The sequence below is a fragment of the Bos indicus x Bos taurus genome, unplaced genomic scaffold (assembly GCF_003369695.1).
Source record: "Bos indicus x Bos taurus breed Angus x Brahman F1 hybrid unplaced genomic scaffold, Bos_hybrid_MaternalHap_v2.0 SuperScaffold_100126, whole genome shotgun sequence".
In the NCBI taxonomy this organism is placed as follows: Eukaryota; Metazoa; Chordata; class Mammalia; order Artiodactyla; family Bovidae; genus Bos; species Bos indicus x Bos taurus.
The window spans coordinates 487,870-501,978 of record NW_020867066.1 but is presented as its reverse complement, the minus strand read 5'-3'; the positions used below and the strand labels follow the sequence as shown (position 1 = coordinate 501,978).

Sequence of the window (14,109 nt, the reverse complement as noted above, 5' to 3'; positions counted from 1 at the left end):
AAGTCACTTCAGTCGTGTCCGACTCTGTGCGATCACAGAGACGGCAGCCCACCAGGCTCCCCTGCCCCTGGGATTCTTCAGGCAAGAACACTGGAGTAAGTTGCCATTTCCTTCTCCAATGCATGAAAGTGAAAAGTGAAAGTGAAAAGTGAAAGTGAAGTCACTCAGTCGTGTCTGACTCTTCATGACCCCGTGGACCACAGCCTACCAGGCTCTTCCATCCATGGAATTGTCCAGGCAAGAGTACTGGTGTGGGTTGCCATTACCTTCTCTGAGATATTTATTCTAATTAATTGCAAAAAGGATAGTGATCATCAGTTTCATAAAAGCTATAGAAAAATTTTTTCAGTCATCAAGAGAAACAGCTAAACTTTTGTAAGGTCCAGTTTTGTGAGGTGTTTGGATGGATGGGGAGCAGTAGAGTCCAGGTGTGTGTGGTGTTCTGCTGATGTGACTTGGTTGATGGTAGAACCTGGGGAGGCAGAAGAGGATGTGATGAGCTCCATCCAATCTTCTGTGTAGACAAGGCTTTAGACATCTTATGGTTTGAGGCTGCCCAAGAAATGGGGTCATTCAAGAGTCTTGCTGAAAACCATCTCTCTGGTATATTCAATGAGGGATTCTTCCAAAAGGAACACTTGACAGAGATTTTTGCCTGAGGAAGGGCCACTTCCCATCCATATGGAAGTGGAGAGAAGGGCTCCTCCTGAGGCTTTTTTAAAAAGCTGCTGCTGCTAAGTCACTTCAGTCGTGTCCGACTCTGTGTGACCCCATAGACAGCAGCCCACCAGGCTCCCCCGTCCCTGGGATTCTCTAGGCAAGAACACTGGAGTGGGTTGCCATTTCCTTCTCCAATGCATGAAAGTGAAAAGTGAAAGTGAAGTCGCTCAGTGGTGTCCGACTCTTAGCGACCCCATAGACTGCAGCCTATCAGGCTCCTCCATCCATGGGCTTTCCCAGGCAAGAGTACTGGAGTGGGGTGCCATTGCCTTCTCCTTTAAAAAAAAAAAAAAAAGCAGTACAGGATTTTCTCAGTATTTAAGCTCAAGAGTCTGAGAACTTTGTTATCACCTCTGTGGAATATTTGGATTTTCCTGCATCCTAGTAGGCTGCAAAAAGTTAGACCCTAAATTCAATCCAGATATCCCCTCCTACACACCCGTGATAACCACATGTGGTAGCCAGCTGGTTAGAACTGTCTATGTTCTCTCTAGGTGGTGGGTCATCTAAACAATGACACCACTGTTTTTTCTAAATACTAACTGATCATATGTTTTAGGGCTTCCCAAGTGGCTCAGTGATAAAGGAATCTGCCTGCCAATGCAGGTGACACAGGAGAAATGGGTTCAGTCCCTAGGTTGGGAAGATTTCCTGGAAGAGGAAATGGCAAACAGTCCAGTATTCTTGCCTGGATAATCCCATGGACAGAGGAGCCTGCTACAGTCCATGGGGTCAGAAAGAGTCAGACACAATTGAGCAACTGAAGGAGTAAGAGTATATCTTAAGGTCCCTGCTGGAGCCACTAGCCAAATGAAGGACACCTGACTGCTGTGACCAGAAGGCATAAGCCTGCTTCATCCTTGTGCTCTGAAGGACTACTAATGTCCTGAGGTTTCTTTTCATATCCTACTGCCTAACTGCCTCTGGAAGCTTTAGTTCAGTCACACAGTCATGTCTGACTCTTTGCAACCCCATGGACTGCAGCACGCCGGGCTTCCCTGTCTATCACCAACTCCCAGAGTTTACTCATTATGTCCATTGAGTCAGTGATGCCATCCAACCATCTCAGCCTCTGTCGTCCCCTTCTTCTCCCACCTTCAATCTTTCCCAGCATCAGGGTCTTTTCAAATGAGTCAGCTCTTTGCATCAGGTGGCCAAAGTATTGGAGTTTCAGCTTCAACATCAGTCCTTCCAATGAATATTCAGGACTGATTTCCTTTAGGATGGACTGATTGCATTTCCTTACAGTCCAAGGGACTGTCAAGAGTCCTCTCCAACACCACAGTTCAAAAGCATCAGTTCTTCTGGAAGCTTAGGCTGACATTTTCATCTTAATGACATACTGGCAGCTAATTATAATAGGGTTTTTAGGGGCACATTTTTGCAAAAGTGAGCATAACAGTGGTCAGTCATAGATAAGTACATAAAACCAGGGTACTATGTGATTGCCTTTCTTTAACCAGCTTTTTGATTTGGCAGTGCCTGAATGATGAAGCCCTATCCAAATTCTGTCTGAAAAAGTACTGGGATCAACTAGCAATGTCTGCTACGAGCATTGCCAGGGGAGGGTTAGCACGTGTGTCAGATGTATTAGGACCATAGATCATCATCGCGTCTGCTGTTTTAAGGAGTTCTTATACTAGATTACCAGGAACTTTGTTCAACCTGAGCTGCTTAATAAGATGTGCAGTAATGGTGAAGGCTGTTGGATGTCAGCTGAGTAAGATTTGATTTCTGAACATAAATAAGATTTTCTGAACATAAATAACAAAGTTTGGAGAAAAATTGCACATTGTTGCACACGGGCATCCTTAACTCTGATTATTCTCCCTCTGAGACACTGCAGTTGTGATTAAAAGCACAACCTTGGGATTAAGAAAGTTATGTCTCACACCCAGGTCTGTCACTTTGGTGGGTTAATATAGTTAATCTTGGGCACTGAATGCTCTTAATCCCTCAGTCTCTGGGGTTCTCATGAGGATTTCTTGAATCAATGCTTGTAAAGTACTTGCTGGCCATGACCAAAGGCACTGGAACCTTGAACATGAGGGGATCAAGACACTTACTCACAACTAGAGGTCTCACATAGCTTGAAATATAACCTGTAGCAGCACTGTCAGCCCAAGGTCCTCCTGCCCAGGAAGATCTGTAGTCCTGGTGGGGTGTGTCCCCAAGTGTCCTCAGGGTTTAGAGAAACACAGGCATCAGTCATGTGAACTGTAGGGTTACACGTGTCTGTGACTGCGGACTGACACCATGACTGTGACATAGTTGCTTCGGATAGCGAGCTCAGTGCTTGTGGGAAAAGTGATACTTTGGGTAACACCAGAGCCTTGACATCCCCTCTCCCCCTGTACTAGCTAATTTCTTTGAAGACCCTCCAGTTCACTCATCCTGGCATCCTGCTGCTGCTGCTGCTGCTGCTGCTAAGTCACTTCAGTCGTGTCCAACTCTGTGCGACCCCGTAGATGGCAGCCCACCATGCTCCCCCATGCCTGGGAATCTCCAGGCAAGAATACTGGAGTGGGTTGCGATTTCCTTCTCCAATACATGAAAGTGAAAAGTGAAAGTGAAGTTTCTCAGTCGTGTCCAACTCCTAGGGACCCCATGGACTGCAGCCTACCAGGCTCCTCCATCCATGGGATTTTCCAGGCAAGACTAGTGGAGTGGGTTGCCATTACCTTCTCCCCCTGGCATCCTGCTAAGCCCTAACTGGAATTTGAAAGAAACAGGATGGGTTTTCATGGGTCCAGATTCCCCCAGCCTGTAACTGTTGGGCATGAGGTGAGGTCGGTGATGGGGTTTTGGTTCCCTGGTATTCAAGGCTTAGATGACACCTGGTTTCTAAAGTCGACCCCGCCCTCCATCCCCACTGGAGAGAATCACTTGCAGCTTTGATCTCCTGACAGGGAAGCAGGTGAGGGAGGCCACGCTGGAGAGTACACTCCAGGACTCTCCTTGGGTAAATAGCCACATCTGCTTCCTGCTCAGAAGCCTTGTCTATGATGAATAGTGTTGATGTCACCTCATTTTCTCAGGAAGTGAGAGCCTGGTTTTAGTGAGTTTTCTGTGCTCTCTCGAGCTGGACTCTCAGCATCCTCTTGACAGGGTGATGGGCCCCGGAATTCACCTGTATCATCCCTGTGAACACCCGGTGTCCAGACTGATGAGTTCTGGAGATGGTTGGGACACCTGCTGGGCTGAAGAAAAGGCCTGAACAGAGTCCCTCGCCTTTATTATTTGGAGCATGAGCTCAATCTGAGTTTACGTTGCTCTTATAAGTACAAATTTATAGGAAGTTAAGAAGTTAGTCAGTAGAGTGAAGAGAGAGCAGTGTGGATGCTGGAATGAGAACATAGGCACACTACTGGATGATCAAAAGCTCCATGAATCACTTTCAGCTCTTTGCCTAAACAGTGTACAAAGGGGAAGTGTTAGATGATGTCGCAGTTCAGAGATCCAGCGGAGCAGTTATGAAAACATCCATCAGGCTTCCAGAGTGGAAGTCAAGACTGTTCAAAGAATCCTTGGTTGTATGAGTCTTGTGGGCACAAGGGCAGTGCAGAACCAGATGCTCTGTGACCTGCACGGAGACTCCTGGTGCAGGTGCAGGGACAGGCCCAGGATGGGGGAGATGGCAGACTATCTGCTGTCCTTTCTCATCTCCCCCCTGTCCTGTGTCTGGCTCTGGTCCACTGTGGGGCATGTACTGACTCAATCCCAGCCCTTAGGTTACTAATCTAAGGTGGAAACAACACACAGATAGCTCATCAAAATTCAGGGTGGTGAGGATACTAATGAGAATTAAATTTTAGAATGCTACTGATTCAAAAATTAGTGAACAATAATTACTCACCCATGGAAAAGAATGAAATATTGCCATTTGCAGCAACATGGATGGATTTAGAGAATATTATTCTTAGTAAAGTCAGTCCTGGGTGTTCATTGGAAGGACTGATGCTGAAGCTGAAACTCCAATACTTTGGCCACCTCATGTGAAGAGTTGGCTCATTGGAAAAGACCCTGATGCTGGGAGGGATTGGGGGCAGGAGGAGAAGGAGACGACAGAGGATGAGATGGCTGGATGGCATCCCTGACTCGATGGACATGAGTTTGAGTGAATTCTGGGTGTTGGTGATGGACAGGGAGGCCTGGCGTGCTGTGATTCATGGGGTCACAAAGAGTCGGACACAACTGAGCGACTGAACTGAACTGAACTGAAAGTAAGTCAGAGAAAGACAAATATGAAATCACTTATAAATGGAATCTAAAAGTAATACAAATGAATCTGTATACAAAATATAAATAGAGACATAGAAAACAAACAAATTTACAGAAACCAGAGGGGATTTGGAGGGAGGGAAGAAAAAATTAGAAGTATGGGGTTAACAGACACACTACTATTGATATGTCAAATAAATAAGCAATAAAGATTTACTGTAAAGCACAGGGAATTTTATTCAGTATCTTATAATAACCTGTAATGGAACATAATCAGGAAAAAAAAATAACTAATAACTGAATGACTATACTATATACCTGAAACTAACACATTATTGTAAATCAAATATTCTTCAGTATATTTTTTAAAAATTGTGAACAATTTCCACCTGGTGAGATGCCAGAAGAATTTGGAGGGAGTCATGTTTGAGAGGATCTTGGTGAAAAAACAAGAATTTCTTTATCTAAATCTAGCTGTGATTTGAATTTGGTCAAAGATCGTTTCAAAGAGACTCTCTCATTCCCAGGTCATTAAAGTGAAGCTTGGTGTGATCAGGAGTTTAGGGTCTCATGGAGGATTCCCTTTAGTAGGGCATGTGACCACAGAGGCTAGGAGGCAGTTGGTTTCCTCGCATCCAGCCTCCCTGACTTCCTCTGTCTTGTGTCTGTCTCTGCTTCCCCAGCTCGGAGCCCAGTGTTTTCCCACTTAGCATCTTCTCTCCGGGGACTCTGGACCATCCGGGCGTACAAGGCTGAACAGAAGTTTCAGGAGCTGTTTGATGCATACCAGGATTTGCACTCAGGTCTGTAAATTTCTGGAAATAATTTCAAGATGGGGTGTGCTGCCTTCTGAGGCCTGAACTCCCTCTCAGGTAGTCTTGCTGGCCAGCATCTCTCTCCATGCTGCCTCTCTGCCCACCTGCCTCCCCCACCCCTTCCTCTCATCATCCCCTCTGTGCTCCCCCTTCCCCCCTCACAGCCCTGCTTTTCTCCCCTGACTGGCTTGCATGGTCCTTCCATCACGGTGCCATATGGATTTCTGTCTCTTTAGGTCAGGAGTCAGCAAACTTTTCTTTTTTGCAAAGGTCCAGGAAGGGAATATTGTAGGCTTTGTGTGCTGTCTGTGTTGCAACACTCACCTTTGCTGTTGTAGCAGAAAGACAGGCAAAGATAATACATCAGCCAATGGCTGTGTTCCAATAAAACTGTCTTTTCAGAACCAGGTGGTCCCTGTTCTTGGCCCCCAGAGTGGTTTGCCAACTCTTTTCAGAGCATGGAGGGTAGCAGACATGATGGACAAAAATAATTTCCTGATTTGCAACCCACTTGATCATACTTTGTATCGGTGAAATCGTTTTTCCTAGGTAGAAAATTCAGAATTTCCTCTAAGTCTATGAAATCCTGGTCAAACTTCCAATCGTTACTTTATTTTGAAGATAAAATGGCATATTGAAAGTCACATGCAGATCCTGTTAGCTGATGGTCATGTAGACCCTGGCCCTTAAGAATAAACATCGCAGTGCCCTGTAGTGAGGGCAGAAGGTGCTGGAAACAGTGTGAGCTGTGCTCTCAGCTGTCAGAGAGCTGGGAGCAGTCGGCCCTGTGAGAGGACGATCTTCATGCTGAGACCCAGCACTGCAGGGAACACACCAATGAGAGGATTTACTGCCTCCTCTCTTATGATCGTATTTTTGTTGATAACCTGTGGGTTCAAGTTCTCAAGCCTTGCTTCCTGGACTGATCCTCTGTGACCCATGTGTTGTCTTGTGTTGGAGCCTAGTTTTCTGGAATTTCCAGGATTCTTGGGTGTGTAACTTTGCTATTCTACCTTGTGTAAAATCTTCTGTAGCTCAACTGAGAAAATGCTCTCTGTTATGAGAAGCAGCTAACATGGTTTTTCTGTTTATGTATCATGCTTAACGATTCACAAATGCAGAGGCTTGGTTCCTGCTTTTGATGACGTCCCGATGGCTCGCTGTGTATCTGGATGTCATCTGTGCCATCTTTGTCACTGTTGTTGCCTTTGGGGCCCTGATTCTGGTAGAAAGTAAGTACAGATGTGGACATTTGTGGTTTGTTTACAGTTTACAGCTTTGTTTGTAGTTTTTAAATTCTTGTCATCATGTCTAATATATACTCTTTGGTTCTAATGAATTGTATTAAAGTGTTTGCTGCATATGACTCCTCAGTTTGGTCCATGTGAAGTCATTTGTGTCTTGATGAGAACTTTTATCTTTTTTCCTATTTATTTATTTATTTACAATAGGTTCTTGTTGAGATCTCTTTTTAAAAAAATAATTGATTGGCATATGGTTGATTTACAATGTGTTAGCTTCAGGTGTATAGGCAAGCGAATCTATTATACATATCTCCACTTTTTTAAAGACTCTTTTTCTGTACGCCATGAACATTGGGGTGCATGTATCATTTTTTTAGTAATTTGCATTTTAGTAGATACTTCACATACATTGTCCTTTAGAAAAGAATGTCTGTCTTTGGCTTTCGGAATCTTTAGGAGCAAAGACCAGGTATGAACATGCCTGCTCCAGCAGACCTGTGGTGCCTTGGGCTCCTTCTTTGGCTCGTTTAGTCCATTCTTTCATTTTTAAGTTTTATTGGGGTATGGTTGATTTACACTGTTGTCTTGGTTTCAGATGTACAGCAAAGTGAATCTGCTGCACATAAAATATAGCCACTCTTTTTTATATTCTTTTCCCATATATGTCATTAAAGAGTTCCCTGTACTTTGCAGTAGTTTCTTATTAGTTATCTATTTTAATCTTTTACATATAGTAGTATGCATGTGTCAATCCCAGTCTTCCAATTTATCCCACCCCTCCCTTTCTCGTGGTAACCATAAGTTTATTTTCTACACCTGTAACTCTACTTCTGTTTTGTAGATAAGTTCATTTGAAGCCGTTTTTTAGATTCCATATATAAGTGACATCATACTCTATCTTTCTCTGTCTGACTTACTTCACTCAGTACTAAAGTCTCTAGGTCCAGCCATGTTGCTGTAAATGGCATTCTTTTGCCCTTTTTATGGCTGGGTAATATTCCATTGTATGTATGGTACCGCTTCTTCCATATCCATTGCTTGTTGATGGACATTGAGGTTTCTTCCATGTCCTGGCTATTGTAAATAGTGCATCAGTGAACATTAGGGTGCATGAATCTTTTGGAATTATGGTTTTCTCTGGATATATACCCAGGAATGGGATTGCTGGATCATACAGTAGCTCTGTTTTTAGGGTTCTAAAGGACCCCGACATTGTTCTCCATGGTGTCTGTACCAGTTTACCTTCCCACCAACAGTGTTGGAGGGTGCCTTTTTCTCCACACCCTATCCAGTATTTATTGTTTGTAGACTTTTTGATGATGGTCATACTGACTGGTGTGAGGTGAAACCTCACTGTAGTTTTGATATGCATTTCTGTAATAATTAGAGATTTTATCATCATTCATGTGCTTTTAGGCCATCTGTATGTCTTCTTTGGAGACTGTCTGTCTTAATCTTCTGCCCATTTTTTTGATTGGGTTGTTTATTTATTTATTTTTGATATTGAACTGCACGAACTGTATTCTTTTGGAGTTTAATCCCTTGTCAGTCACTTCATTTGCAAATATTTCCCCTCATTCTGCAGGTTGTCTTTTTTGGTATTTTTATGGTTTTCTTTGCATGCAAAAGCTTTTAAGCTTTATTAGGTCCCAAATGTTTATGCTTTATTTTATTTTCATTGTCCTAGTGGTGGATCAATAAAGAGCTTACTGTAGTTTATGTCAGAGAGAGTTCTCTCTCTGTTTTCATATAAGAGTTTTGTAGTGTCTGTTCTTATATTTATGTCTAGAATCTATTTTGAATTTATTTTTGAGTATGGGGTTAGGGAGTGTTCTGATTTTATTCTTTTACAAGTAGCTGTCTAGTTTTCCTAGCAACACTTATTGAAGAGACTGTCTTTTCTCCATTGTATATTCTTGCTTCCTTTGCCATAGGTGACCATAGGTGAATAGGTTTGTCTCTGGACTTTCTATCTGGTTCCATTGATCTATATTTCTGGTTTTGGTGCCAGTAGCATACTGTTTCAATTACTGTAGCTGTGTAGTATAGTTTAAAGACAGGGAGCCTGATTCCTTCCAGCTTCATTTTTCTTCTTTGTTTGTTTCAAAACTGCATTGGCTATTCATGGTATTTTGTGTTTCCATACAAAATATAAAATATTTTGTTCTAATTCTGTGAAAAATGCCATTGGTAATTTAATAGGAATTTCACTGAATCTATAGATTGCTTTGAGTAGTTTATTTATTTGCAGTAGGTCTTTGTTGAGATCTTTTATCTTTTTATTTTTCTTGAATGGTTTGAAGGTCTATACAACTGTAGCAAACTGATCTTCTGGACATTCCAGGTAGTGTCCTGTAGTTAGGAGGAGAGAATCAAGTTTACTATTAAGCTTTTTGTACAGCTTAGGTTTTAGGTTTTAGCTTTAAGTCTACTTGAATCTCTTGGTTGTAGGGTTCTGGTATATAGGGGTGAGAAAGATTCTTTGTTGCAAAAACAGTATCCTCACTGCTGTGTGGGTACCAGATGAGCAGCTGTTGGAATGTGGCATGAATTCAGTGTCCTTAACTAGTCCATAGTAATAACACTGAATCATAGTCATTAATAATGGAGCTGTGAGAGTCATATTTTAGATTTAAAAACACTACCTCTGAGAACCCATTGCCTTGTTTTTGTGGTTTCAACTGCAGCTGCATTGGATGTATAAAGTGAAATTACATAATGATAATTGAAGCCATAGGGACAAAAATCTGAATAATGACATGATCTTCACCTATGTAATACTGTCAAGTGTATCTTAATCCAGGTGGGATTAATATGACATAGGACAGAAATGATAAGAGAAGCAGAAGAGATTAGGAAGAGGTGACAAGAATACACAGAAGAACTGTACAAAAACGAACTTAATGACCTGGATAACCATGATGGTGTGGTCATTCACCTAGACTCAGACATCCTGGAGTGTGAAGTCAAGTGGATTTTATCAAAGCATTACTATGAACAAAGCTAATGAAGGTAATGGAATTCCAGTTGAGCTGTTTAAAATCCTAAGAGGAGATGATGTTGAAGTGCGGCACTCAATATGCCAGCAAATTTGGAAAACTCAGCAGTGGCCATAGGACTGGAAAAGGTCAGTTTTCATTACAATGCCATGGAAGGGTCATGCCAAGGAATGTTCAAACTACCATACAATTGCACTCATTTTGCATGCTAGTAAGGTTGTGTTCAAAATCCTTCAACAGTATGTGAACTGGGAATTTCCAGATGTACAAGCTGGGTTTAGAAAAGGCAGAGGAAATGGAGATCAAATTGCCAACATTCATACAAGCATAGAGAAAGCAAGGGAATTCCAGAAGGGCATCTGCTTCATTGACTATGTGAAAGGCTTTGACTGCATGGATCACATAAATCTGTGGAAAATTCTGCAAGAGACAGGAATACCAGACCATCTTACCTGTCTCCTGAGAAACCTGTATGCACGTCAAGAAGAAGCAGTTAGAACTGAACATGGAACAGCAGACTGGTTCAATATTGGGAAAAGAGTACAAAAAGGCTGTATATTGTCACTGTTTATTTAAGGTATATGCAGAGTACATCATGCAAAATGCCAAGCTGGATGACTTACAAGCTAGAATCAAGATTGCCAGGAGAAATATCAACAACCTCAGATATGCAGATGATATCACTTCAATGGCAGAAAGTGAAAAGGAACTAAGGAATCTCTTGATGAAGATGAAAGAGGAGAGTGAAAAAGCTGGCTTGAAATTCAACATTTAAAATACAATGATCATGGCATCCTGTTCCATCACTACATGGCATATATATGGGAAAAAGTGGAAGCAGTGACAGATTTTATTTTATCGGTTTCCAAAATCACTTTGAACAGTGACTACAGCTATAAAATTAAAAGATGTTTGCTTCTTGGAAGGAAAGCTATGACAAACCTAGACAGAATATTCAAAAGCAGATACATCATGTTGCCAACAGAAGTCCATGTAGTCAAAGCTATGATTTTTCCAGTAGTCATGTAAGACTGTAAGAGTTGGGCCATTAAGAAGGCTGTGAAGTGAAAGTGGCTCAGTCATGTCTGACTTTTGGCAACCCCATGAACTATACAGTCCATGGAATTCTCCAGACCACAATACTGGAGTAGGCAGTCATTCTCTTCTCCAGGAGATCTTCCCAACACAGGGATCAAACCCAAGTCTCCCGCAGGCAGATTCTTTACCAGCTGAGCCATAAGGGAAGCCCTTAAGAAGGCTGAGGGCTGAAGAATTTATGCTTTTGAACTGTGATGCTAGAGGAGACTCTTCAGAGTCCTTTGGACTGTAAGGAGATCAAAGCAGTCAATCCTAAAGGAAATCAATCCTGACTATTCATCGAAGCTGAAGCTCCGATATTTTGGCCACCTGATGCAAAATGCTGACTCATTGGAAAAGACCCTGATGCTGGGAAAGATTGAAGGTAAAAGGAGAAGAGGGCAGCAGAGGATGAGATGGTTCGATAGCATCACCAACTCAATGAACATGAGTTTGAACAAACTCCGGAAGATAATGAAGGACAAGGAAGCCTGGTGTGCTGTAATCCATAGTGTCGCAAAGAGTCAGACATGACTTACTGAGTGAACAGCAGCAACAACTTTGTTAATTCTTTCTAAATTCATAATATTTAAAAACATTATTCATTCATTTGGCTGCCCTGGGTCTTATGTGGGGCACGGGGGATCTTCAGTCTCAGGGGAGACAGGCAGGACTTTCGTTGCAGTGTGTGAAGTCTTAGTTGTGGAAAGTGCAGTCTAGTTTCCTGACCAGGGATCAAATCCAGGCTCCCTGCATTGGAAGTTTGGAATCTCAGCTATTGGACCACCCAGGAAGTCCCTCATGTGGGTTTTTCTTATTTATTTTTTTTAACTGTTTTATGGTCTCAATCAGCAGAAGTAATATTATAAGTAATACTATCATTACATGTAAATGAATCAAATATTATAAAGGAGTCCTCTCACTACTATATACAATAGATAACTAAAAAGGACCTACAGTATAACACAGGGAACTCTAATTAATACTCTGTAATGATATATATGGGAAAATAAAAAGAATAGATTATATGTATATATATGGCTATTTCACTTTACTGTACACCTGAAACTAATACAACTTTGTAAATCAACTATTCAGTTCAGTTCAGTCACTCTGCAATAAAAATCATAAAAATAAAAGAGTCTTCATTGTAAAGAGACAGAAGGAGCTGTGTGAGGGGTTGAGAAGTAGACTGACCTTATTTCTCTTCTTCCTCATTTAGCTTTGACTCCTGGGCAGGTTGGCCTGGTCCTGTCTCTCACACTCACACTCACGGGGATGTTCCCGTGGTGCATCAGGCAAAGTGCCGAAGTTGAGAACATGGTGATGTTTATCTTTCTGTTCTTAGCCTTTTCAAGTCTCCTTGCCGTTAAATGGCATAAAAGCAATTCTTATGTAAAATAGTAAAACTATTATTTTTGCATTATAGTTAACAAAGTTTTTTTTTTTTGTATTCTCCTCCATCTGCTTAAAGTTAATGTAAAATTAAGTATATACATCTTTCTCAGACTTATGTATACCATGCCAGAAAGTTTTATATTCATCACAGACTGACTTCAAATGCAGTAAATGTCTCAAAGGAGAAAGGTCCTGAAATTCTGGAGAGAATATAGGCTAATTGTTTATTAACTAGCAGCTTGTTTACCTTTGTTTCTTAATGGGTAATTCCTCATTTTTGGTAAAAGAAAAGAATCCAGTATTTTGAGGTTTATTTAATTAATATGCTCCTGCACCCCTCCCTGCATTTTAGCATTTATTCTTGTATGTGTTGAACACCTGAATTTGCTGGCAGCCCTTCTTCCTGGTAGGATAGGCTCCCTCTCAGAGTGTGCTCTCAAAGGTGTGGGGTTATGTAAATTATACATTTTGAATTTTTCCTAAAGGGAGAAAAACAAAGTCTTTCCATGTCAGCCTTCTAACAGAGTAGACAGTGACTAATTATTAAAATGAGTCTTGATGACTGTCCAATTCTGCTCATCTGTAACATGTGACCCTTCTGTAGCCACACATACTGATTGGTGTCCATAAGTATTCTTTTCTTTGAAAAAATTCTCATTTTTTTCTTCAGATGTGAAAGGTGGATCAATAAAATTTTACCATTCATTTCTGTAATGCTTTTAGTTTTAATATAAAGTTGAAGGGAATAGTCATAAGTAAAAGTATTGAGGATGATGAACAAGTTTGCAAATCATCCAAGGCCTCATCAGACTCCTACTTCTGTCCTTTATGGATTCTGAGCCCAGGATGTTCTAAACCATAGGAAAGCAGAAGGTTTTACTTACAGTCTCTGATCATCCATAAATAAGACCCCCTGACACTAACTTATGTGATGTCATATGTGTTTCAGATGATTTCAGTAGAAAGGGGGATTGAATATACAGACCATGAGAAAGAAGCACCCTGGGAATGTGAATATCGTCCACCTCCATCCTGGCCCCAGAGTGGAGTGATTCACTTTTCTAATATGAACTTCAGGTACAGCTTGGATGGGCCTCTGGTATTGAAGAACGTGGGAATGTCCATTGGCACAAGAGAAAAGGTTAGTTTAAGCCATTTGCCTCTCTAAAATCCAGCTAAAGTTTTAGCACCACTTCTGGTCTTGGCTTCCTTGTCTGTGTACAGGGGACTCTGTTCCTAATGGATGCAGATTAGATCAGTGACACTGTCCCTGAATCTTTCTTGGAAACTGACCATGGAATGGGGATACCAGCATTTTTTTCCCTGTGTCACCAGCTCCTTCCTGGTGGTTGATGGGTCATGGGCTCCAGGCCTTGATCTTAACCTGACCCAGGGCACAATATGTGACACCTAATTATTCATAACAAAGACTGTGTAGTCTGCCCTGGCTCCCTGTTCCTAACTCTCCAATATTTCATTCCTTTCCATCTTTTATTTTTAATATATTTTTATTTATTTATTTGGCTGTGCTGGTCTTAGTTGTGGCACACAGGATCTTTGATCTTCACTGTGGCATGCACACTCTTAGTTGCAGCATGTAGGATCTGTTAATAGTTCCCCTGATCAGGAATGGAA

General features: G+C 41.6%; 1 protein-coding gene across 3 annotated transcripts in view; it reads left to right on the top strand.

Moving 5' to 3' along the window:
- LOC113888431 (multidrug resistance-associated protein 4-like) overlaps positions 1-14,109 on the top strand; it is a 155,739-nt gene that overhangs the window by 83,471 nt on the left and 58,159 nt on the right. For all 3 annotated transcript variants that reach the window (XM_027535557.1, XM_027535558.1, XM_027535555.1), the window contains 4 exons: positions 5,625-5,744; positions 6,878-6,988; positions 12,299-12,399; positions 13,424-13,615. In XM_027535557.1, the coding sequence (XP_027391358.1) occupies positions 5,625-5,744; positions 6,878-6,988; positions 12,299-12,399; positions 13,424-13,615 (524 nt within the window). The remainder of the gene's footprint in view (positions 1-5,624; positions 5,745-6,877; positions 6,989-12,298; positions 12,400-13,423; positions 13,616-14,109) is intronic.